Raw genomic sequence first — 25,927 nt, 5'->3', positions numbered from 1 at the left:
GGCTAGGATACATGTTTCATATCAGACTTCTTTGTTTTAGTAACTTTAAAACCAGATAGTAAAATCCAGAGTGATGTCATCACATCTGCACTGAGTCTTCAAACCTGAGCGTTTCTTCTGTCCAGTGATGTGAATGTTTCTTTTACTCTGGGACGATGTTATAAAATGGTGGGTGAGAGTAGTCAGGGTCTCCAAACTGTGTTTTCCATCCTCCTGCTTCCACAACTTCAGTCCTCTGTGCATTTTGCTCTTTTTGTAAAGATAAGAAGGCACCTTCTTTGTCTGCATAACTGGATTGGAGGGTGTAGGGTGTGGGGTGCGTGTGAGGAAGTCTGACTTGGAGAACTGGTAGGGTGGTGATTTTGTTTGCAGAGATGGGGAATACAAAAGGAGAACATGTTTGGGAAAGAAGGAGTGTTCTGGAAAGACAGCATGAAACATTTGTCAGCAGAGACATGCTGTGCACAGACTACCAGACTCCAGGTCCCGCGCAGAGCATTGTGGGTAGGGGGGTTTCCCCTCCCTCCACCCAGGACCCAGCCATTGGCACATCCACAGCCCTGATCCCTCAACTGGTGGCCATCTTGGTGAAATCCTTTGGGATACCATTATCCTAAAAAATAATTTATTTTTGTTCTTATCAGCTTTTCTGTTAAACCTACATTGCTATGGAAATGATTGTTTGGGAAATACAGACTTTTTTAAAACTTGTAATTAGGTTTTCAGGGAGAAAAAAAGAAGAAGAAGAAGATGATGACCTGAGGTCATTCAGTCTCCACAGTGAGGAGAATGAACCTGATTCAGACAACCCCTGGTTCAAAGCCTCGCTCTGCCATTTACTAGATGATCGGTCCTGGGCAAGTTACTTAACATCTGTGAATGTCAGCTTCCTTATCTTTAAAAATAGCATCATTAGTACCTCATACCATTAACCTGAAGATTATAAAGAAGTCAACCCAGCATAGAACTGTACCTGTTCCCTCGCCCATCTCTTTGCCCCAGAGAGGATAAAAATGCAATGTTTTTGAGAAAAGGTCACCAAAATCCCACAAGAATCCACTTGACATTAACAGTTCTTGTCGGAAAGTACTTCCTTCTACCTAACCCAACTCCCTGATGCTGTCATCTAAGTTCTTTTCTCAGTCGTGTCCTTTTTTGTTTGCAGTTTTAATCTTGTTAAATGAATGGCAGGAAACATCCTGATCTTCAGAAGCATTTTTCTCGGTGTTTGCCTTTAAAGCTGAAGGCACGGTATATGGTGGGAGCTCCAGGACCCTCTGGAGACTTTACATTCATCTCTGGGAGCCCAGATTAGTTTGAAATTGCCCACTTGGCTTTCCTTTCTTGCATGGATCTCTGTGAACCTGTCTAGATGGAGATGTAGAGCAGAAGCTATCGGGGGGAGAGTAGGTATTGTAGAGCGAACTGTACCTTGGTAGTTCCTTCAGCTGAGGATCTCCAAATCCTTCCCGTTTAAGGAAGGCAGAATTTTAAGATGGCGAATGTTTGAGCCTGAACTTAGACTTTAAAGCCATGCTTTCAATACACTCATCACTTGCACTAACCATACTATATCTTGCAAGGGCTCATTTAGTAGGTTTACATGCAGCCTGTGTAAAAATGAACATAGTAACCAAAGAGAAAGAAGTCATGGACTTTAGAGACATTTGACTATTTTCATAATAATAAAAAAGTCGATGTTTAAATTCTCTTGCAAATCTGAGCGATTATGTGGCCTCCCAAAGCATATAGATTTTCTGAAAAGTTACAGCATTTAAAAGGAAATGAGCTCTGTAGCCTGCCATATCCTGTATTCAGAATAATTTTCATTTCTACTTATCTGTGAAGGTTGAAGGAATGTCTACAAATATTTGCTTGGTTTCTATGGTGAAGGCAGCGAGAGATCAAGTGTGTGATTGTTTAGTGTCAAAATCAAAACTATACTGTACTTCTAAAAAGAGAATGAGTTTGTTACTTGAAACATAATAGCAAGTGGTAACTATTTTAAGTTTCACAAGTTCAACATGAAATTTAAACAATACAGCCTGAAGAAAAACATGGGCCTTTCAGGCATTTTAAAACTTCATGTTACAAAAATAAAATGGTCATCACACTTTATTAAAAAGTCATCTGTTCACTAAAGATAATGTAAGTGAACTCTCAGAATGCATGGTGTGGGGATGAGAGAACATGATCGTAGTCTGTAAATTTATACTATAACTAGTGGCCCGGTGCATGAAATTCGTGCACGGGGCGGGGGGGTGGGGTCCCTTAGCCCAGCCTGCACCCTCTCCAATCTGGGACCCCTCAGGGGATGTCCGACTACTGGTGTGGGATTAGTCCTAAACCAGCAGTCCGACATCCCTCTCACAATCCGGGACTGCTGGCTCCTAACCACTCACCTGCCTGCCGGCCTGCTCGCCCCCAACTGCCCCCCTTGCCGGCCTCATGGCCCCCAACTGCCCTCCCCTGCCAGCCTCATGGCCCCCAACTGCCCTCCCCTGCCAGCCTCATGGCCTCCAACTGCCCTCCCTGGCCGGTCTCCTGGAAGGTCTCCTGGTCTAATTAGCATATTACCCTTTTATTAGTATAGATAGAAACCCCTGTGACATGCCCAAAGTTATCTGTTCTAATCCTGTAGTCCTCCATTCTGCTGTCTTCTGGATACCCATACATATACTAAAATGTACATTTATTTTATGCCTGCTATACATCTGCTCTGTGAGGTGCTGGGAATGGAAAGTCCATTTAGGAATGGTCTCCATCCTCAAAGGTCTGGCTTTGGGTCTAGTAGGCAGTAAGTACACGATGAATGGGATGCCGTGTGTTAAGTGCTGGATACATGTAATTGGAGAGGACTAGGTAGGGCAGGGTTCACAAGAATTAAGAATGGTGTTGCGAGAGAACATTCCAGAGAAAGATCTCAGCATGTGGGAAGGCCGTGAGACATGACACAGCACGCATATTTGAACAACCATAAAGCCTCTGAGCGCTTTCCTGGGAAGGAGGAGCAGAGAGAGAGATGGGAGCTAGATATGGGGGCATTGTGAATAAATTGGACTTGAACTTGACCTTAAAAGCTTTGGAGAGTGGGTGAAGGATTTTAAGCAGGAGTGTGGTGAGAACAGCTTCAGATTGAGTAGAGAGGACAGAGAGGAAGGAGACAGACTGTAGGAAGACACCCTAGAGGAAGCTGTTGTGCCGGTCAGGGAGGACGGGGTTAGCAGGAGCTGGGGACCGCTTTGATAGTGGGAATGAGTGGGGAGCCTGGGTAGGTGGTGATTTTGCTTACAGAGAGAGAATCTAAGAAAAGCAAGTGTCAGAGGAAAGACAGTTTCCCATTTTGAAATTCAAGTACCTAAGGGAGTAGTAAGTGCTGATGTGAGCAGGCAGTGAGAAATGTGGGTCAGACACTCTGCAGAGTATGGGCTTCGGGGCACCCACCTAGGATGCTCCCCAGGGATTGTTCATCACATAAGGAAAGTAACTGCCTGAGGATCCAGCCTTAGAGAAAACAATTATTTAAGGGACTGGTGGACGAAGAGACCTCCAGGGAGTTACTGGAAAAGTAGCAGGAACACTAGCACCGACAGGACCCTGGCGTTCTGCACTTAAATCACACACACACCCTCCCCCCTGATCCTGCCCCACTCCCAGTAGTCCTTCCGCCAACTCCTTTGACTTGCTGCTTTCCTTCCCAGGACTAACGGTACCGCTCATCGTGTGGGCACTCACTTGATGAATTGAACTGAAGCCCATGTAAGGCTTGATTGGTGTCTGGGTTAAAACCTTTTTTAGGTAGATCTACTTAGCCACTAACCAAATGACCGAGGTACAAGGCTCAGAAAGAGGTGGTTAGTGCCACTGGCCCCGAACTCCCCTTCCATTCATCCTTCAGCAGGTCATTCTCATTCCCCGCCCACTCCCCACAGACACATACACAGGCCCTGTCTCCTGAGCGACTCTTGCCCAAAGGGTCCCTTCACCTGCACTTGGAGGGAACACCCATTTCAGCTCATTTTTCCTGTGTCATTGCCCTTCAAGTCTTCTTACACAGCCTCTGAATCAAATTGGTTCAGCCCCACCTCCCTCCACAGGTCCAGTTCCTTTTTTAAAGATACTGTACATAATTAGAGTCATCCCTTGGTATGCACAGAGGGTTGGTTCCAGGACACCTTGGAAAGTCTTCACTTGGGCAATATATAGATTTTGAGTTATTCCAAGGATTGCATCCATATTCCTCAGAAATCATTATCTAAGTTTTCATTTGAGACTTGTTGAAGGGCCCCCCCGCCCCAGAACACTATCCCCACACTGGTACACTCGATGAATAAGTACTAACCCAAAGGGCAGGCAAGGATGTCCGAAGATAGAGTTCTTGGGTCTAGGTCTGTACAGTATATGCATTTTTTTTAAATCTTTATTTCCATTGCTCTATCATTTAAGGACTCTCAGAATGCCAGCAGAGGTCACCTTACAGACCATCCGGTCTAAACATCCTCTTGGACAGATGAAAAGACTGAGGCTTAGAGAACTTGCCACCCGTGCTACTTCCATCTATGGACTGCATGTATTAGTTGGAGTCCCAACAGCAAATAGATGGCACGCTCAAAATAAGATAATTCAGGGAAGGTTGTTTACAGAGAAGATTTACAAAGAAGTGGGTTTAGGGGAAGTGCAGGGAATGATGCTGTCTCGTTAGTCCTAGCTGTAGCCAGGCTATTACCATCCCCAGACTTGAAGGGAATCAGAATGGGCTGCCCAGAATGGATAGTGACTTTGCGATGGCAGCACAGCCAACACTAGACTGCCTTGCTGGGAGGAAATCAAGCAGTTAAAGACGCTGCCTCACCCTTCTCCCTCTCCCTCTCTCTGAACTCCTTCCTGGTCTTCCCATTGGCCATACCCAACAAGATAGATACAGGCCCACCTCCCAGGGTAGAGACCATTCAGAGAGGCAAAAGGATGTAGCCATAAAATAAGGATGATTCAGATAATATCTACAAAGTTTGTTCAGGTTCTTGGTTGAAAGGGTACATGAATTTAAAAAAAAAAACAACTATTAAATTGAATATTAAGTAGGAGTGGTTTCCTCTGACATGTATTTTGAGTCAGAGTTGGCCTTGGCTCTACTTTATCTTATACTGTTATTGATTTGGTTCAAAAAATTGTGAATAGAGATCAAAGCACTTTAAACAGATACATCCACTTGTGTAAATATCCTTGAATGCCCACCCCCCCCAGCTTCCGCTCCCCCTGGGGTTGCCAAATCCATTCACCGCCTCTGGAGGCTGTTAATACATGTAATGGTTGTAGTAAACTTTGAATTTGCTTTGGTTCCAGCTGGCTCCAACCCCCAAACTCTGTCCATAGTTCCTATTGTTATCTTTGCTTATTAGATAACTGCATTGTTATCGTTAGAAGCCACCTTTGTCATAGATTTCTAAATGTTGATCTTTATACATTGCAATCATTGTTTCCCTCAACATGTTTTTAAATCTACCCTTATATTTTGTTTTTAAGGATGTTTAGAATTATAAAACATAGAGAACTTTTAGATGGAAGTTAATTACATTGTCGAGAACTTATTTCATGCACTAAAATCTCGAAGTATTTCTGTCGGTTTTGTCCGTTCTTTATAAAGCTTGAAGACAAAAATGAATACGTTTGCATATGTGTGACTTAAACTAGTTTGATGTTAAGCAGTCTTGCATTTTAGAGGCACAGAAGTATAATGATTCCTAAGCAAACAGGATTTATTTTGTACTGTCAGGGAAAATCGTTACAATTTGTCCTCAAAAACTTGGAATTTATGCATTTTAAATTCCAAGAAATTACAAAAATTGTCATCATTTGAGATATTTTAAATTACAATGGCTTAAAGTGAGGATTTAAAGGACACAGGGTTAGAGAATGTAGAGCAGACACATAAATTAGGAAATTAAAACTGGGAAAGCTCTCTTGATTTATGAGATAATATTACATAAACTAGGGAACAGCTAATAGATTTATATCTATTACAGAAGGTAGTAATTTCTTATTTTTAAATGTAGGCCTTCAGTGTTGTTGAAGTTATCTTCTTAGCGAATTAACCAGAAATGTAAGTCTTGTACGGGTCATACTTTGTTTTGGAATTTAAGCATGTCAAATTCCACAAAGATTAAACCAAAATGATGTCTCATTAGACAAATACTGATAGTTCAAATAGACCGTAAACATAAACCTAATTAATGAATCTAATTTCTCTCATTTTGTTACAATGATTTACATACACAGAGACCAAGCAAAAATCTTGGGAATGCCCAAGAGATTTTTCAATCTTAGGTTTCATTACAATTATTAAATGGGAATTTGATGAATAAATGTCATGCCATACAGAGCACTGTTGTGAATCAGAACTGGATAATAGACACCTTTTTCTTAAACCCTTTTTAAAAAAATATATTTTATTGATTTTTTACAGAGAGGAAGGGAGAGGGATAGAGAGTTAGAAACATTGATGAGAGAGAAACATCCATCAGCTGCCTCCTGCACACCTTCTGCTGGGGATGTGCCCACAACCAAGGTACATGCCCTTGACTGGAATCGAACCTGGGACCTTTCAGTCCTCAGGCCGACGCTCTATCCACTAAGCCAAACCGGTTAGGGCTTAAACCCTTTTTTTTAAAAAAGCAAATCTTGTTAACCCCATAGTATAGCTGAAGTTTTTGAAATTTGCAAACTCTTTTTAAAGTTCACATTTAATATTTCAAGGTAAATTTAAAATATTTTCCTGTTAATTATGTGATTGCAACCTAACCTGTATATTGCCCTATTGATTTGTGGGTGTTTGGCATGCTGAATTCAAGGTGCTGTGCGGGATGTTGAGGGAGGAGCACAAGGCTGAAGTCAGACAGTCCCGATGAGAATCAGCTCTTTCCTATCTCGGCTCCGTGGCTCCAGTCATATTACTCAACCTCTCTGGCATTCTGTTTTCTCAGCTAAAAAATGTGCCTGCTGACGACAGCACCTGACTGGTCTTGCACCTCCGCAATTGTCATGCAGCCCCTCTTTTCCTTCCAGCTTTCTATCACTATGTTTTTGTGTCCGCTGTGCTTTTATTTTATTTTTTAAAATATATTTTATTGATTTTTTTACAGAGAGGAAGGGGGAGGGATAGAGAGCTAGAAACATCGATGAGAGAGAAACATCGACCAGCTGCCTCCTGCACACCTCCCACTGGGGATGTGCCCGCAACCAAGGCACATGCCCCTGACCAGAATCAAACCTGGGACCCGTCAGTCCGCAGGCCGACACTCTATCCACTGAGCCAAACTGGCCAGGGCCCGCTGTGCTTTTAAAGCATGATGCCTGTGTGCCCTGGCAGACATTTCTGTTTGCCTATACAATTACTACATTTACACCCACATGAGCTGTTCATAAAAGTTAGAATGTATTTCACAAAGTGATTATTCGCATAACAGTAAATCACATAACATTTTTGTATGTGAGCAGGGTGAAAAACTAGCTCATTTTTTTTTATAGCTGAATAATATTCCTCTGTTAGAAATTATTGTGGAGTAAGCAGCCTTGTGAGTACCTCTTTGTAGGTTAGTATGACTATTTCTGTAGGATAAGTTTCCACAAGTGGAACTCTGGGTCAGGGACATGGACACTGTTAAGTTTATGCATAATGTCAGATTGTCCTCTAAAAAGATGGTGCCAATTCACAATTGGAAAGTGTTCCCCTACCATGGCTAATGCTGAGTGGTGTCATTCTCGCCATTTCTGCCAACCAGGCCTTTTATTGTAATGGCTTCCTTCCTTCCTTCCTTCCTTCCTTCCTTCCTTCCTTCCTTTTAATGAGATTGGGTTGCTTAAATAGTTTTTTCTTCTTGTAAATTATCTTTCATATTTGTCATCTATTTTGCTGTTGTATTATTTTATTGATGTAATTAGTTTTAGATGTTTGGTCCCAGTTTGTCATTTGTCGTTTGCCTTTCTTTATAGTGTTTGCTGAGGAGGCTTTCGGTTTAAAGAGCTGGCTCTATAAGTCTTTTCACCTCAGGCTTGTAGATTTCCCATCATGCTAACATAGACTTCCACACCTCAAGGTCCTCGTCTGTTCTCTCCCAGTACATTTTTCTAGCTCTACTTCTTAGTTCTTTCATTCTGTATCCAGTTTCTTCTTAATAGATTCTTGTAGATGGTGTAAAGTAGGGATCAAACTTATTTTCTTCCAAATGGATGACCAGTGGTCTTACTTTCCCCTTTTGAAGTATATTTTCTCTCTCACTCAGAGGAAATAAGCAGCTATAAGAACTTTAAACCCCATTAACATATCAGTCTCTTTCTGGAATTTACTCTTTTTTTAATCTGTTAGGACCACCATTTTATTTGTGGTACCTTAGAGTATATTTTGGTAACAGAGAGCAAATGCTCTTCATCCTCATTTCTCAAACTATGAAACATTATTCAGCCAGAGGTGCATTATTTTCTAAATTAATTTCTAAACAAAATCATTGGTTTGTCTTAAATATTTTTTATGTGTTAATATATGAGTGACTATATTATCTTTATAATATGACTTTTCCCCATCTTAGTCATGGTCTCTCTTCCCATTTTGTTTTTTTATGTTCTTTAACAATAATATATCATATTACTTATATAAATAGCACTTTTCTTAATTCCTCGGTGTTTTACATTTTTGTTACTATTATGGATGGGGTCTTTTTCTCATTATATTTTGTAACTGACTTATTAGGATTTGTGTATTTATTTTATATTTTATATCTACCATCATCTAAATACTTCTTATCATAGTATTTTTCTTGTCATAAATTTTATTTACCAAAAACATAGTCCAATGTGTATAAGGCAGAAACTCTTAGAAACACCAGGAGATTCTGGGGGAAGGAAAACAAAAATGCAAATTCTCTTTTAGAGTTGGACAAATAAAATATAGAAAAATATAAGTAAGGATCTTGTTAATAAAGAACTTTATACTTAAAAGTTCCCCTTATACCTTATGGAACAAAAACCAAGTATGTGAGTAGTATTAAGAAAACAATAATAAATTCTACCAAGTGGAAATTGAAAAGGTTACATTCTTTGACTATGATGCAATAAAATTAGAAATCCAGCAATTAAAGGATAACCATAAATAATGATTAATTTTATGGAAATTTTATGACCATATGGAAATTTTAAGACACTTTTCTAAATAATTTGTCCTTCAAATTAATTTACTTTTTTAAGAAAATAATTATAGATTATTTAAAGATTTTAAGTCTTTAAATTACATATTATTCAAAGATTAATAAAATGAGATTTTATTTAAAGATTAACAAAAAAGAAAAAAAAGAAGTCAACTAATTATAAAATAAAACAATAATCCTCCCAAAATAGAAATAAAACTCCATGTCAGTTTTTTTTAATAAATTATATGGCTAAATTGGCAAATGGACTGATATAAAGCAAAAACAAAAATATACAACATTAAGAGAAAAGTCATATTTTTCTCAGAAAACCAAGAAAACTGATGATATTAGGAAATACCATGTACAAAATTTAAGCCAATACATTTTAAAATCTAAATTAAATATTTTCATAGGGAAATTTGTTATCATTAGCAAATGATTCAAAAGAGGTTGAAACTAATTACCAAGAAGACATTTACAAGGTTGTTAAAGACGCTACTAAGAAAGATCCAGGCCCAGATGGTTTTACAAGTAAATCCCTTGAAGGGACTGATTATTATGTTGTTTGTAACATTTCAGAATATAGAAAAAGATGGAAAGCTTGCATGTCCCTAATATCAAAACATGAAAACTTAACACAAAAAAACAAAACTATGAATCAGTCTCTCATTTATATATATATATATGTTAATATGTTAAATAAATAGTAGGAAATAGAATTCAAGAGACTATTAAAAGGATAATAAACCATGATTAGGAATGATTTATTCTAAGAAAGCAAGAATGGTACATATTAGGAAATTTATTAATGTAATCAATATATTATAATAGAATAAAACGGAATGGTCATTATTAATAAACATTTTTAAGACATTGGATTCATTATCCATTTTGAATAGTACCTAAATTTTAACAGGCATGGAAGCACCCTGAGGCTCAGTTGGTTGGAGCATCATCCCATGCTCCAAAGGGTCGCTGGTTCGATTCCCAGTCAGGTCACATACCCAGGTTGTGTGGATTTGATCCATGATGGGGGCACATGAGAGACAACTGATTGATGTTTCTCTCCCTCCTCCTCTCTTTCAGAAAAAGTAAAAAGGAATGGAAGGGAACTTCTTAAACATATCAATGTTGTTCTTATTTTAAGCTGTCTAAACATTTATTTGAGAATTGTAATTAGTATCACTAAAATGATTTGGGATGCGTAATCAATCAGAAATCACAGCCTCTTTAGAACAGCCTGAAATAATGCTATATTCAGATTGAACTTTTCATCTTATATGATGCTAGACTTTATTTCATATTGAGGTGAGAAGATAAGTGTGTGACCTCACAGTGTCTGTGTATGTCTCAAAACCACTCAAGTGGAACTTTATGGACAGTTTGCACCTGCATTTCTGTTGACAGTGCATCAGAGAAGTAGGGAAGGAAGTGTTCCTCCAGCTAAAAATATTAGTAAAGCAGAAATTAATTATAACTAAAAACTAGCGCTCAGAATTGGACATTCTACTCACCAAAAGTAGTAAGTACCTTCTTTTTTGGGAATGACTGCTAATTGAATTTTGCCCAGTTATCTTCTAGGAATGATTGCCTTGAAGTCGTTAATTTTATATTTGTTAAACTCCAATCACAACGTGCACAGTATTGTGGTAGACGTAACAATGGACAATATTGGGTCCACACCCTCTAGAATGAACCATAGTTTTTATGAACTTTGTTACAAGGTATGATTTTCAGGTGGCAGTGGTTTCAGGGCGGTAATGGCATCAAAGCTGGGCTTTCTGGACTAAGTAGAATTTCCACATGTGAAGAGGAGAAAGAAGAGCTCTCCAGCCTAGGAGAACAGTGTCAATAAAAGGATGGAGGCATAAGCTGGAGGATATGTGTGTGTCATTGAAAGGTGTGGTGCTCAAACCTAGCCAAGGGTTAGGGTTTCCTGAAGAATTTTTTATTTGAAAGAAAGAAAAGAAAAAGAAAAACTCCAGGGGCCCCACCCATGGAGACCTTAACTCAGTGAAGGTGAGAAAAGGCCCAGACACCTATGTTTTCCTAAAATCCCCATGAATGACTGTGGTGTGCAATTAGGGTTGAGAGCCCGTGGTGTGGTCTCATATGTGACGCAACTGTAGGGAATATGGACATACTGTGGGAGATGACGCTGGAAAGATATGTTGGAACCAAATGATAACTGAGTCACATTGTTTAGGTATTGTGGATCCATTTGTTTTCTTTTTTAATTTCTATTACATCACCACCATCTCTCCCTTAGATATCAACCAGCTATTCCTTAAACCACAGGTAGAGAACCGTTTTTCTGCCCAAGGGCCATTTGGTTATTTATAACATCATTTTCGGGCCATATAGAATTATCAACTTAAAAATGAGTCTGCTATATTTAGTCAAACATTCCATTAACTCGCCCCTAAGGCCTTGGCAGGGCCCAACCAAATGATTTCTTGGGCCTTATACAGCCCTGGGGCCGGACATTCCCCACCCCTGCCTTAAATAAAACTTGACTCCTTGCGTGAATTCAAAGCAAAACATGCTAAATGAGATGCAGAAGAGGAACCAGTCAAGAATCTCATTAGATATTGCTATATTATTACCCCAAAACTTAAAACAACCACCATTTTATTATCACTCACAATTCTGTGGGTTGACTGGACTCAGCTGGGTAGTTCTCCTCCTCCAAGTGATATGGCAGGGGACACAGTCATCTAGACCCTAGATTCTAGAGGATCAAGTGGGCATGAACATCCAGATGGTCCACTCCTATGGCTGTTGGTTGAGATCTCAGTTGAAGCTGTCGACCGGAACATCTTGTGGGCTTCTCACTGCAAGGCAGCTGGGTTCTCAGAGGAAGCATCTCAAAAGCAAGCATTCAGCCAGGTTCAGGCCGCCAGAATTCCTGTGACCTACCTAGTTGTGGTAGTCTCAGATGTCATTTCCACCACCCAAGGCCAGCTCAGATTCAGTGGGAAGTGGATTAGACTCCATCCTCTGATGAAAGAAGCAATGTGTACATACAAGGAGAGAAGGAAATTGATGGCAGCCAGTTTTGGAGACTTATTACTGTAATCTTAATGTGCCAAGTCCTCTACCATCAAAATACATAAAGCAGAATATCAGGAAATTTAGACATCAGCAAAAATACAATTAGACAAAACAATAAGCAAGGATAAAAGGAATGTGAATAATATAAAAGGCTTATGTAATAGATATGTGTGTTGCATTTCTTATCGGACAGTAAAGAACACACCTTCATTCCAGGCATCCATAAAATGTCTGCTCCCCCCAGAAAGAAGCCTTGAACCCTTACGTGCTCTTATAAATCTGAAGCCTTAATGATATGCTTTCCTCATCTCTCAACCTGGTAGAAATAATTACAGTTGTGTTTCATCTATTATTATACAGGGCTCTGTGTCAAGCGGGGTTCTTCCCATTTGGGAATCCCTTCCTCTGGATGAATTTTTTGCACCTGGTATAAACAATTGGGTTACACATGTCTCTTAAGTTCTGACTTTTTTAAATTTGTTTTCTGAAAAGATCAGCATTGAAGGAGGCTTTATTTTAATTCCCCAGAGTCTCGTGATCAGAGAAGTTTTGACTTATCCAGGGTGCTCTCTAGACTGCAGAGTCACATCCAGCAGCCACTGGAATCATCTAACTTCCCAGTAATGCTGACCTGGGAATTGAGCTGCAGTCATTGCCAATTCTTATTTCCCATGTATTGTTTTTGTAAGCCCCTTAAGAAAAAGGTAATCCCTTTAAGGCAGTTTTTTTTTTAAGTCTTTGCTTTGCTTTCTGAAATGCACATATTGTACCCTCCTAGTAAGACATGCAGAGTCTGAGGTAGGAACCCAGGTTGTGGTGGTAATGTCATTTCCTGGCCTGTCAGCGATGAGTCCTCATTACCTATAGCTTCTATCGCAGTGTCCTCATCTGATCTTTCGGAATCGAATCTTGGCATTAAGCCACCCGGGATGAGGAATCAAAGCAAACAGCCGTCTCCCTCAGTAACACTCGGCCCATTTGCCATTGCAGGTCGTCACGCTGTGGTACCGGGCCCCCGAAGTCCTGCTACAGTCCAGCTACGCCACCCCCGTGGACCTCTGGAGTGTCGGCTGCATATTCGCAGAAATGTTTCGTAGAAAGTAAGAAATGCCTTTGTTTCCCTCTCTCTTCCTTGGAAAGAAACTGGCTGGGTCTTGGGTCATTTAAGAAGCAGGACAGCCTTTCTGTTTCACATAGGGTCACAGTTCCCAGATCCACCTGCTTCAGGCTGCCATGACCAGGCCAGCCCTGAACCCCCTTCTAGTCCTTATGGCATCCTGTTGTCTGACTGTGCCTTCCAGCTCTAGGAACTCTAGAAAAACACGCTACACTACGATTTGTTTTGTTTTGTTGGTGATAATAGGACATAGTGAACATGAAGCATGTTGATGGTATTTTTCAGTGAGGAAATAGCTTCAAGGTAGACTGTGTCCACAGGAAGAGGACCTGGGCTAAGTATGTGGAAATTTTGATGGTGAGAAAAAAACACACAATGTTTAGGCTGAAGAGGAACAGGCAAGGAAGATGTCAACACTATTTCAGAATGCTTTAATCTGTGGTTCTCAACCTTCTGGCTCTTTAAATACAGTTCCTCATGTTGTGACCCAACCATAAAATTATTTTCGTTGCACTTCATAACTGTAATGTTGCTACAGTTATGAATCATAATGTAAATATCTGATATGCAGGATCGTCTTAGGCGACCCCTGTGAAAGGGTCGTTCAACCGCCAAAGGGGTCGCAACCCACAGGTTGAGAACCGCTGCTTTAAATGCTGTCATGTGGAGGAGAGATTAGGCATATTCGGGCAGGAGAGTGAGCAGGACAGGACGAGGACCAAAGATATTAAAATTACAGAAATAAAGATTTTTGCTCAGAAGGGTGGGGGGAGGAATCTAATGAAGAAGAGGTTGGAGTTCGTGAAAATAGTGCATTCTCATTAGGTGTCCAAGAAGAGGCTGGACCACCACCCGGAGGTGTTTTCAGTGGAATTCACAGAGTGGGTGGGTTGGATGACCTCAGGGCTCCTCTGACTCCAAGAGTCTGTGATTTGTTTGATTTTCAGGATATAAGAAATAACCAAACAATATAATGAAGATCTGCCAGGAAAATAATTCTTACCTAGGTACTAAATTCAGCCTGGTCAAAATTAAACAGAGAACCTAATTGTAATCTAATCTCTCCTTGTTTTCTATTTTTACTTCCATGGGAAAATGTGAGTTGAAAAGCTGAGTATATATTCCCATTGGACATGTAATGTTCAAAATGAAGCTACATGATCGCTCACAAGAAGAAGTGGTCAGCCATTGCTTGTTTGCTTGCTTGTTTGTTTGTTTGAACCAAATGAAGTTTTGTGCATATAATACATTCTGAGACCTATTTTTAGAACTCAGCAGATTTTTCTGTAGCTTACAAGAGGGGATCATGGCAAGGAGATCAAAGTACACAGATGTGTAATGCAGGCCTACTGTGTGCCAAGTTCAGGACCAAACCTCTTCCATTATGTTATCTTTTGATTCTGCACAATAAGAGACAAGTGAGGTATTGTGGTAAATTTATTTGTGTAATGTCAAGCAGCTTAAAAAAAAAAAAAAAGTAGCAGGGGTACGATTCCAAAGGAACTCTGTGAGCTCTAATCCAATGTTGTTTTTCTACCAAAGAGGGAAGATAAAACATAATATTGAATTGCAGTGTTTTGCCAGGCAGGCTGCATACAGGCATATCTCCTTTTATTGAGCTCACAGATGTTGTTTTTTCATCTTTATTGTTGAAAGTATTACATATGTCCCCTTTTTTCTCCCATTGACCCTTTATAGCCCTCCCCCACCCCCTAACCCAGGCCTCTACCACCCTATTGTCTGTGTCCATGGGTTATGCATACATGCATACAAGTCAAATGTTGCTTTTTGTTTACAAATTGAAGGCAAGACCTTCCCACCAGCAAAAAGATTCTGACTCGCTTTACTGGCAGTACTCGGTTTATTGCAGCGGTCTGGAACCGGACCGCAATATCCCTGAGGTTTGTCTGAAGTGGTTTTGGAAGCGTGGTCCTTGGACCAGCAGCAGCAGCATCACTGGGGACCTGCTGGGAAACACAGAGTCTGAGGCCCCACCCCAGAACTATTGGATTAGAAGCTCTAGGGCTAGGGTCCAGCAGCCTGGGTGTTAGCAAGCCCTCCGGGTGATCCTCACTCACCCTCCATGGTAAGAACCACTGTGTTGGATGACGGGATCACCAGGGATGGGCATTCTTTAAATCCGGGGTGAGGAACCTTTTCTCTGCCAAGGGCCGTTTGGCTATTTATAACATCATTCACAGGCCATACAAAATTATCGACTTAAAAATTAGCCTGCTGCCGAAACCGGTTTGGCTCAGTGGATAGAGCGTCGGCCTGCGGACTGAAGGGTCCCAGGTTCAATTCCGGTCAAGGGCATGTACCTGGGTTGCGGGCACATCCCCAGTGGGAGATATGCAGGAGGCAGCTGGTCGATGTTTCTCTCTCATCGATGTTTCTGACTCTGTCTCTCTCCCTTCCTCTCTGTAAAAAATCAATAAAATATATATTTTTTGAGAAAATTAGCCTGCTATATTTGGTCAAATATTTAATTGACTCACCCCTAATGCCTTGGCAGGGCCAAACCAAATGATTTTGAGGGCCTTATACGGCCCGTGGGCCGGACGTTCCCCACCCCTGCTTTAAATGTTCAGCTCTCAGGTTCTCCCTTGAAAGTCTGATTCTTTACTGGGCTGAGGCCAGGCATTCTTGTTTTTTAAAGCGCCTCGTGTAATTCTTTTCATCAGACACATGTGGAAAACATTGGGTTAAAGGCTTATGGTCAAAACAATTTTTGTCAATATTGCAGGGTGTGAGTTAGGACTGTCATTCCAGTTAATCCCAGGAATAACTTGGTGTAGCTGGGAATTGATTAGAGAAATGTTTATTGGAATTGCATTTATTTGTCAAGAATTGTCCTTAAATGTAAAGATTGAGTCCTTTTGTTATGACAGGAGTGTGATTAGTTATTTTTCAATAGTACAAGACGTGAACACCACTCATAATTGATGACAAAACCAATTTTCTTCTGAAAAATGTGAAAATAAATATAAAATTTAAGCTACAGAGTGTTAAACATTCACTAGTAAGGAATTTGCTGTATTTGTAAGTATAGGTAGTCACCCCCTATGGAAATTTTTATTTCATAGTGTTAATACATTTCCCCAGTGAGTTGGTAGTATAGATTGGTAATCTGGTTCCCAGTCTGGCTTGCAGAACCCTTTATAATCTGCAACATATATGAAACATTATTTTTACTACTTCATCAAAATCTATTTTCTATTTATTACATTTTTTCATGGGGGAAAATTCATTGTATATTCCACTCCAAAATGACAGGATTGTGTTCTCATCCTAACACTGGGCCTGGGAAGAGGGACTCAGAGAAAGGCTCCTTTGATAATAGCAGCAACAGTCTCTTCAGTTTGCCGGGAAATTGAGATATTGGGTAGAGACCCATTGGCCCTTCAGATGTGCACAAAAGAAAGCCTTACACAGAAATAGTAAACTGAGAAATAATTGCCTCTAGGGGAAAACAGTATCAGATTCCAGGCCCGCGCGCCTTTAAAGCTGAGGGGGAATGAAGCGGGGCCTGCCACACACCCTTCCTGGGGAGGACACCTTGTCTCCTACATAGTTCCTGTCAGTTTGGCTGTGACCTTGCATACAGCCATGGGATCTGACCCTTGTTCCTGCTCAGTTCACGTTTGGCATTTCCTGTGATAACACTCAGATATCAGAATGTGCATGCTTCTTACTTACGCCAGATGTGTTCTGGAGTCCATCTTTCAGCTTGACCTGGTTCTGACCTGACTTTTGATTTAGTATTGACCCACATGTGGAGTGTCCAGCTGAAAAGTCATAAGCCATAGATTCTAAAAGCAGACTTCCATAATTTTGTCATCTCTTCGTGGTTTTTGCCATATTCTTATGACAACTATACATACTTAATTTTTACCCTAAATCATTACTTTTATATTTAGCCTCATCTAAGGAAAAATACATAAAATCACAGATCTAATGAGCCAGTTATTTATTTATCTAATATTCACTAAAATTATATATATATATATATATATATATATATATATATATATATATTATAACCATTAAAATTATTAAGAAATCTAGTCCAGGTCCAACCCCTGAAATCATTTCATACCATCAGTGGTACATGTCACATGTTGGAAACCCTGTAACAGGTGTTTTTCATTTAGTCTACAAATAATTTATTGAGTGGTTACTATAGGCAAAACGCTTCTCTAGAGGATTAACTTAAATCCTGGTGGGGAAGAGAGACCAGAGCTGAGGTAGGGTTCTAGAAATGGGGATAATGAGAAGACTAGAGGGAGGAAAGACATTTCTCAGTGGAAGGCTAGAAGTCAGGATTAACCTTCCTTCAAGGTCATACAAGGCTCACCATCCTCCATAACATAGAAAAAAGAAGCTCAGGGCGTAACATGGATCTGTCCTGTGGCACACCCAGGGCTGGGCCCTTCCCTTGCATTATCTCATTAAACCCACATTCATTCTCAGGACTATTACCCAGTTTCCAGATGGCAAACTAGAGCCTTCCCCCGGGAGGATAAAGAACGTACCCATGGCACACAGCTCTCAAGTGGCTGAACCACATTTGAACCCAGGTCTGCCTGACTCTAACTTTGATTTTTCCACTCTGCCATGTGTCTGCCCTTGCTTTTGTTTTACCTATTAGGCCATATTTTTTTCTGGAATGTTCTGTGTGTTATTACAATGTAGCAGCAATGATATTTTAGAGATGTCAAGAAGCAAACCAAACATTTAATAGCTTTGATTTCTAGTCTCTTCTATATTGCAAAGGTTGACCAGTTCTCTGTGATATTAAGGGGTGTGTGCCTTCTATTCTACAATGAAATACCTAGGAGAAGTGAACTCAGTAAAAAAAAAAAAAATCTTAGGACAGATGGTTGCCAAAGAGCCAGAGAGTTTAAATACCATCTGTCACTATTATCTGGGTTTAATAATTGCCCACACTGACCCACAGTAGCATTCTACAAAATAGAGAGGAGCTGGATTTTTTTATCTTCCTCCTTTAGTTGTTCATTCATGGATAATCTAACTTTACTCCACATGGAGTTATGTTTTAATGCTAAAAAAAAAACATTGCTACAACTGTGGTCAGTAGACAACTAGCCAGCTTGAAGGATGGGATTGGATGGATAGAAGGACAGATGGATGGATGGGTGAGGTAGATTGATTTTTTTAACTTCATGGCAAGTTAATTTCACAGTTGTTAACTCTACAGATATCTATCGGTTACCTTGTGATCCTGGTCAGATCTGTTGTCTGTGGTTTGAGAGCTGTGAGGTTTTCCAGGTTATAGCAAAGTCTTAAAAAGAAAATACACATTTAAAAAATAAAACATGCTACTAATTCGTTGAATGTGGAGATTGTGGTAAACAGATAGTAATTCTTAGAAGTCCTGAGTTGCCAACACTACTGATCCCTAGCTAAGAAATGCCAAATGCCGCCAGGAAGAATATAATAAATACAGTCACTGTTAGAAAGAAAGAAACAAGGCTTCATGGTTATATTACCCAATGTATGGTAGCCTGTCTAGGCTTGCCGTCATTGGGTTCTATGAATTAAACACCCAGTAGTTGAGAAACTAACAGTAAAACTGTCCTTTGTGGCTGAGTGGTCTGTGAGCAAATGTCTTTAAAATGTCACTGAGCGGCTTGCCAATTTTCCCATTGGTTACGGTGTTGCTGTTTCCCCATATTTGAGTGGTCTCCTTAAAGGCCTAAACTAAATGAGGACCTTTCCGGCTGACCTGAACACCAAGGCACCAGAAAGCAAGCCCTCGTCTGTGAGAGGAAACGCCTTACCTCAGGTTAGGTCAGCACATGTGTGTGGAAACCAAGGCACTCAGCTGGACCTTGAGATCTCTTATCTCTTCTTGGATATATCCTGCACCATTGTTTCTCTCTCTCTCTCTCTCTCTCTCTCTCTCTCTCTCTCTTTCTCTCTCTCCCCCCCCCCCCACCCCCACCTTCCCTCCCTCCAACTAAATGGGGAAAACTCCAAAGAAGCATTTTCTTGAGTAAGGACATGCCCAAGATAGAATCCAGGAAAAGAACTGATCTTGGGTGAATAATGCATGCAGGGAAAAGAATAAATTAGTGCTTTTTAATGTAATCAACGTTGATTTCTCTTCTTCTTAATGTGTATCTTACTTTAACATGGATTTGAAAAATACACTTGTTCTCATGACTTACACTGAGAAGCCACCATTAGGCCTGGCATCTCCCTACGGGGGCAGGTGTGCTGCCCTTCAGCTCCCCAACCCCACGCCTCTCCAGTCTGACACCCTGGGTCTGCCTGTTTTGTGGTCTTCTCCTTAAACTGGATTTTCTCTTGGTAGTCCTCTTCCTGCCATTCCTTCATCATGTCCTTCCCTCCAATTTCCCAAGTCATTGCTTCCCTTTTACTGACAATTACTGCCCATGCCTACTTCCCAAGGTCCTATTTCTGTTCTGAGCAACCCTCTTCTCCCTCCTCTGACTCTCAACTTGAATCCCTTCCACTCTGCCTCTTGGAGTCCCTGCCCTGGGGCACAGGTTGCCCTCCTTCCTGAACTTTTCCTCACAGTCGCCTTCTCCAAGGTAACTAAATCCAGGCATTTTCCCTCAGAAGGGAATTGGGATATTCTAATCCATCAACCCATCTGCTGCTTGGGAGCACTATACTGCCAGAGCCTCTCAACTTTTGCCATCCTCTCCTACTCCCTCTCCCCAGTCTTAATTTCATCACCTGTCACATTCAGAACCTGTGATTTTTTTTTTGAAAGTGTAGAACTACACATAGGGTTAGAAGCAGTGTTCTGATGGAAGTGCTTTGCACCTAGGAGGAGACCGCAGTTTGAGGGTCCTGAGTGGCTCAGCTTGAATGCTCCCGGTCCCCCAGCTTGTATGTAAGCATTCAGTAACCTTCTGATGAACTCATGTCCACTGCTCCCTCTCAGAGGCACTGCATCTCAGAGGTCATTATCATCCAAATGCTCCACGTTTAAGAGAAAGCTCTGCTTTCAGACAGAAGTAAGGGCAACTGGAGCACACATGTTGGTTCAGCATTGCCATCTGGGCCTTTGGTGGACACGTCTCCTCTCCGGCTCCCCTCCCTTAGTCTCAGACCCGGTCCCGTGCTACAATTCCCTCCCTGTCCCTCCCGCACAGTCCTTAAGCCCCAATCTATTCCCACACTCCCAAGCCAGCATTTAGCCTCATCTCTAGTTAATTGAGATAAGTGAGGCTATCCCAAGTGAGTTCCTCAATGTTCCTTCTTTCAACTCAAAAATCTCTATTCATCTTCATCCTGTCCTGTTTCTGAGAAGGACGCCTTCTCCCTCCTTCCCAGGCAAATCCCTCAACCTGTGATCTTGATCCTACTCTGCTTCTAGACCCTCCCCCCATCCATCATCTATTCTGAGTTGCCTCTTCAGCATCTCCCCATGTAGTAGTAGCTCTCATCCCTCCATCCTGGAAGAGACCTCACTCCTCCTTCAGTTCCCACAGTCTTTCTCCTTCCTTCATGGGCAAACTTCTTAAAAGAATAGTGTCTCTACATGCAGCTTCTACTTCTTCACCACTTGTTCATCACTTAAATCATCCAAGTCATTGGTTCAAATAATGAATAATATTTACTGGGCACTTGCTATGAGCTAAGCACTGTATTCGGTGCCTTAAAATATAATGTGAGCTAACATGTAATTTTAAATGTTCTAGGAGCCACATTTTTAAGTATATTTTATTGATTTTTTACAGAGAGGAAGGGAGAGGGATAGAGAGTTAGAAACATCGATGAGAGAGAAATATCGATCAGCTGCCTCCTGCACACCTCCTACTGGGGATGTGCCCGCAACCAAGGTCCATGCCCTTGACCGGAATCGAACTTGGGACCTTTCAGTCCGCAGGCCGACGCTCTATCTACTGAGCCAAACCGGTTAGGGCAAGGAGCCACATTTTTTAATGGTAAAAAGAAACAGGTAAAATTAGTTTTAATAGTATATTTTATTTAACATAATATGTCCAAAATATTCTTATTTCAACATGCAGTAGGTACAAAAATTTGAACAAATGCGAACTAGTCACATTTCAAGTGCTCAGTAGCCACATGTACTGTGTTGGACAGCACAGGTCTACACCATCCAAATAAAAGGATACATTAAAGAAGAAACAGTCAACTTGCATTTATCGGGAAAGGAAGAGAAAACGAGTCATTGCCCTTCTACTCTAGGCTCATTGGTTTCTCAAGCTTCTGTCTCGTATGTTATCATCTTTTCTAGTTCGGGTAGGGTCCTTGTCTGTAAAAACAAATGAGCTGAGGTTGAGGCAGCTGCTCGGCCTTTGTCCCCTGAAGTAGTGGCACTTGAGTGCCAACCTTCGAGTGTGTTCATCAGCACTGGCAGATCTTCCCTAGTCTGTGCTCTTTAAAAAATGCTTGCACCTGGGAGCCTCACAGTGTCTGTGATCCATCACTCCACATGCCACTTTCAGAAACAAGAATTCCTGAGGGAAGGAACAAGTTAGGAGACCTAGATGCCAGTTAGCTTTATTTTTTTAAAAATTACCACAAAGTAAAATAGTTTGGTTGCAAAAATGTCAGATAGTACTGAAGTATAAAAAGTGAATATTGTCTTTACTCCCATCCAAAATCCACTTCCCAAAGAGCACCCCCCAATATACTTTCAGACCATCCTAATTGCAAATTCAAAGGTGTATGTTTTTATAAGAACATGTTTACATATGCACATGTGCACATGTGTAAATTTCCCTCACAGAGATGGACTTATACTATACACCATTCTCTTCTGTACAGTGCCTTATTCATTTTATTTTATTGTACTATATTGTGTCAGTTCGTGGAAATCTAACTTATTCTTAAAGTGCTAAATAATTGTCCATTTATTTCATAATTTAATTTCTCGTTGATGGGCACTTAGAGGTTGTTTGTTTGTAGTCTCATTACAAACAATGTTGCCGTAAAATCCTTGTGCTTATTTGTGGAACATTTGCCCAAGTATTTCTGTATGGTGAATTCCAGAAGCGAAATTACAGGGTCCAAACTGCCCTCCAAAAAGCTTCAAGTAAACTGTGTTTAGCTTAAGGTGGGAGATGGGATTGAGATTCTCAAAGATTAAGAAAGGTTGTCACCCAGCCGGCGTGGCTCAGTGGTTGAGCGTTGCCCTATGAACCAGGAGATCACAGTTCAGTCAGGGCATATGCCCGGGTTGTGGGCTCGATCCCCAGTGGGGTCATGCAGGGGGCAGCCTATCAATGATTCTCTCTCATCATTGATGTTTCTATCTCTCTCTTCCTCTTCCTCTCTGAAATCAATGAAAATATTTTTTGTAAAAAAGGAAAGGTTGTCAAGCGTAAAACAAGAGAAAGACTCTTATGTAAGCCTTGGCTACCCCTCTACCCCTATTTAAAAATAATATCAAGAGGAAAATGTAAATGAATATGGTAATTTTATAAAAAGCTGTTGTTAAGCTTGACTTGAAGCATCTTTCAACTGAAAAATTCACTGTGGTTTTCCTTTTTATCAGTTGTGTAGCAATAGGGACCGAGTCAACCTCATTTTATCAGTTAAGAAAATTGCCTTAAGATAAAGTTCCAAGCAGTTTTTCAAACTAGTTTTTCCAGTGCACAGACATCAGGAAGATACGTCTGCAGAGTTCCAGAGTGCCTCGGCTTGGAGAATAATGTGCACTGAGTTCTGTCTGTTCTTCTTCTAGGCAGGACCTGGAGCCTGGGTCCTCTCTTCCTTCTAAGCCTTTTTCTTTGTAATTGATTGATTTTTAGAGAGAGAGAGGAGACAACATAGATTTGTTATTTCATTTATTTACGCATTCATTGGTTGATTCTTGTATGTGTCCTGACCACGGTTTGAACCTGCCACCTTGGCATATTGGGATGACGCTCTAACCAACTGAGCTACCTGGCCAAGGCCCTTCTAAGTCTTCTTCATCGCCAAACCTCATGCATCTTTACTTCAGATTTTTTCTTCTGGGTCTACTCATTGGACTAACCCTGGAAACCCTTACATTAGTCCCGCCCTCTAAATAGGAAAAGAATCAGATGAACAGTCTTCGTTCTACCTGGGTCATCAAGTCTCCGGTCTTTCTGGTCCCTTTTGTCAACTATTGATTTGTATAAAAAAAATTAGTTTGAGGCAAGAAGCCACCATTTCTTATTATAAAGCACTGGCAGAGAAAGTCGCTGTTTTGTACACTGAAAGCCATCTCTTACCATTCTAATCCTCAGTGGGTGGCAAACTTCTCACCATGGTCTCCTGGCTCCCATGTGCTAGAGGTGCTTCCCATCCCTACAAAATAAGAAGTACCAAGCCCCAATAAAATAATTTTAGCTAGAGCTGGGACATCTGACCTGAGGAGAGTCTGGCCTTGGTAACTTCTTCAAAGCATGCCATTACATTTGTTGTTTTTTAACATTCATGCAAATTTACTAGACAAGACAATAAATAGAGTGAACAGTGCAAGGTATTTCAAATAAATGTAAATGTGTGAGATTTTGTTGTATACCTAAGTAATTTTCCACAGCACAGTCCTAAGGCGCTAAATTATAACAAATGGTAAAATGTGACAAAAGATTATGCTTGATCTTGTCCTCTAATGGTAGACTGTAGTGACAAGCTGTTGGAAACTCCATGTAACCCACTGCTGTGGGGTGGTCTGTGTCTGCCTGATACCCATGCTCCATTGTTTTGCACCAAATTCCTGCCTCCCGTCTGGCCTCCCATGGTGGCTAGAGGAGCTGGTGTCTGATAAGACCCAGTACTTGTCTTAACTGAGAATAATAGGGCATTTTTCTTATAGAAATAAAAGATACTACCCAGTTTTCTTTCTTTCCCTCCCTTTATCTCTTTTTCTCCTCTTCCCTTCCTCCAAACTTCTCCTATTCTCTTTTGTCCCTCTTGCCCTTTCTCTCTTTTCTGACTCTGTCATTCTATTCCTTTACTTCCTGCCAGTTTAACCATGGGAAGTACTGAGCATTCCACATGACCTTCTGCATATAGTATTGCGTTTCTGATTTATTGTTCCCGTTTTGCTGGCTATATTCAATGTACAGGTATTGGAATTTACTCAGAGATAGGCTTAAGACCTGTTGGCTGCTTAGGGGTGTGTGTGTGTGTGTGTGTGTGTGTGTGTGTGCGCGCGCGCGCGCGCGCAAGCGCGACACACAAGCACTTTTATAAAACCAGGAATATGGTAAATGTATTTCTGAATCTTACTCTTATTTTCTTATAAACATTTTGTGGAGTCTTAATATGAGAAAGAAAGGTCTGATAGACAACTACAGACATGTGGGCTGTATTTACTTGCAAATTGAAATATTCAAAATGGCAGTTTTCCATTGGAAATTGAATTTTACTGTGAGCTGGATTGGATACTACCAGCTCTTCTCTTATCACTGGCACAGTTAGAGTTTGCTGGACATTCTCGGTCCAAAACCTGGGAGAAGATCCAAAACTTTGGAAGTCAGGCATCAGGAGCCTGCCAAGTGTGTTTGTACTATGTTACCCAATCATTTAATTGGTAATAATTTGACATACTAATACATATTCAGAAGTAATTTGGAAGTCAATCCCTTTATCGGTTTCGCTTGTCAGAGTCATATTGAGTTCTCCAGGTATCGGCATGCAATAAAGTTAATTTCAAAGGCACGCAGTTAAGTAGTACTTAGCCCCAATAAAAAAAATGGCAAAATTATTTGGAAGAATTCCCATTTTTCCAGAACAAGATTAAAAACCCACTTGATGACTCAGGTTTGTTAGGTGTACATGGCAATAGTTAAATTGGCCTTTCCCCTCCTTCATTCCTTTGTTTCAGAAACACAAGGTTGATTTCAGTTCAAAAAAATGGGCAGCTGTTCCCAACACTTTTCTTATCAATATCTCCACAGTGTTGTTGACTCCCCTCTGCCATCAGAATTATATCTCTTTCTCTCTCAGATAGGAATACAAATATCAGGAAAACGTGCAAAATGGGATCAGGAGTTCAGGAGGTGAGAAGAATGGGATAGCTAATAGGTAGAGACAGAGACGTCAAAGCAATATTAGATGAGACGTGAGATATTAAAATCGATCTAAGAGCTACTCAGAGAGCATTAAGTGATTTCAAAATAAGTTCAGAATAATGCCTACATTGTGTTGACTACAAGTTATCTAGGTAGATTTCCCCTCTTAGAAGTAAGAATACAAACTAAAAAAATAAAAACCTTGTGCCTTTGAAAAAAATGACTGCACAAGGCAAGTAACATCATCCAGAAGCCTAAAAAATAGATACAAAACTCTGAAAATGATTAACTATCAAAGTCAGAAGAAAAAAATTTTTAAATCAGTGGACTAACTCAAATGAATGCTACAAGACATACTCTCTAAAACAGAAACAGAAGGCCACAAGAATTAAACATTCTGAAATGTAAAAACAGCAAGTGAGATGGGAAGGGAGATGAATGTGTTGTGGCATTGTAAGAAAATCCAGTGCAGTGGCACAATTAAAATCTGAGGAGGGAGTAGAAATTAGAATTGATACTGTAGGAAGTAGAATCAGAACATTGAGGAAAAGAATTAAACTGTG

The 25,927-nt window shown here is 40.6% G+C and overlaps 1 protein-coding gene across 4 annotated transcripts in view; it reads left to right on the top strand.

Annotated features, from left to right (window-relative positions):
• Nucleotides 1-25,927, top strand: part of CDK6 (cyclin dependent kinase 6) — a 215,761-nt gene that overhangs the window by 138,759 nt on the left and 51,075 nt on the right. For all 4 annotated transcript variants that reach the window (XM_070424263.1, XM_070424260.1, XM_070424261.1 and 1 more), the window contains exon 5: nt 13,224-13,333. In XM_070424263.1, coding sequence (XP_070280364.1) covers nt 13,224-13,333 — 110 coding nt within the window. The remainder of the gene's footprint in view (nt 1-13,223; nt 13,334-25,927) is intronic.

This window comes from Myotis yumanensis, unplaced genomic scaffold (genome assembly GCF_028538775.1).
Source record: "Myotis yumanensis isolate MYYU_CA2020_CCGP unplaced genomic scaffold, mMyoYum1.0.hap1 SCAF_9, whole genome shotgun sequence".
Taxonomy (NCBI): domain Eukaryota; kingdom Metazoa; phylum Chordata; class Mammalia; order Chiroptera; family Vespertilionidae; genus Myotis; species Myotis yumanensis.
This window is presented reverse-complemented; position numbering and strand designations above follow the sequence as displayed.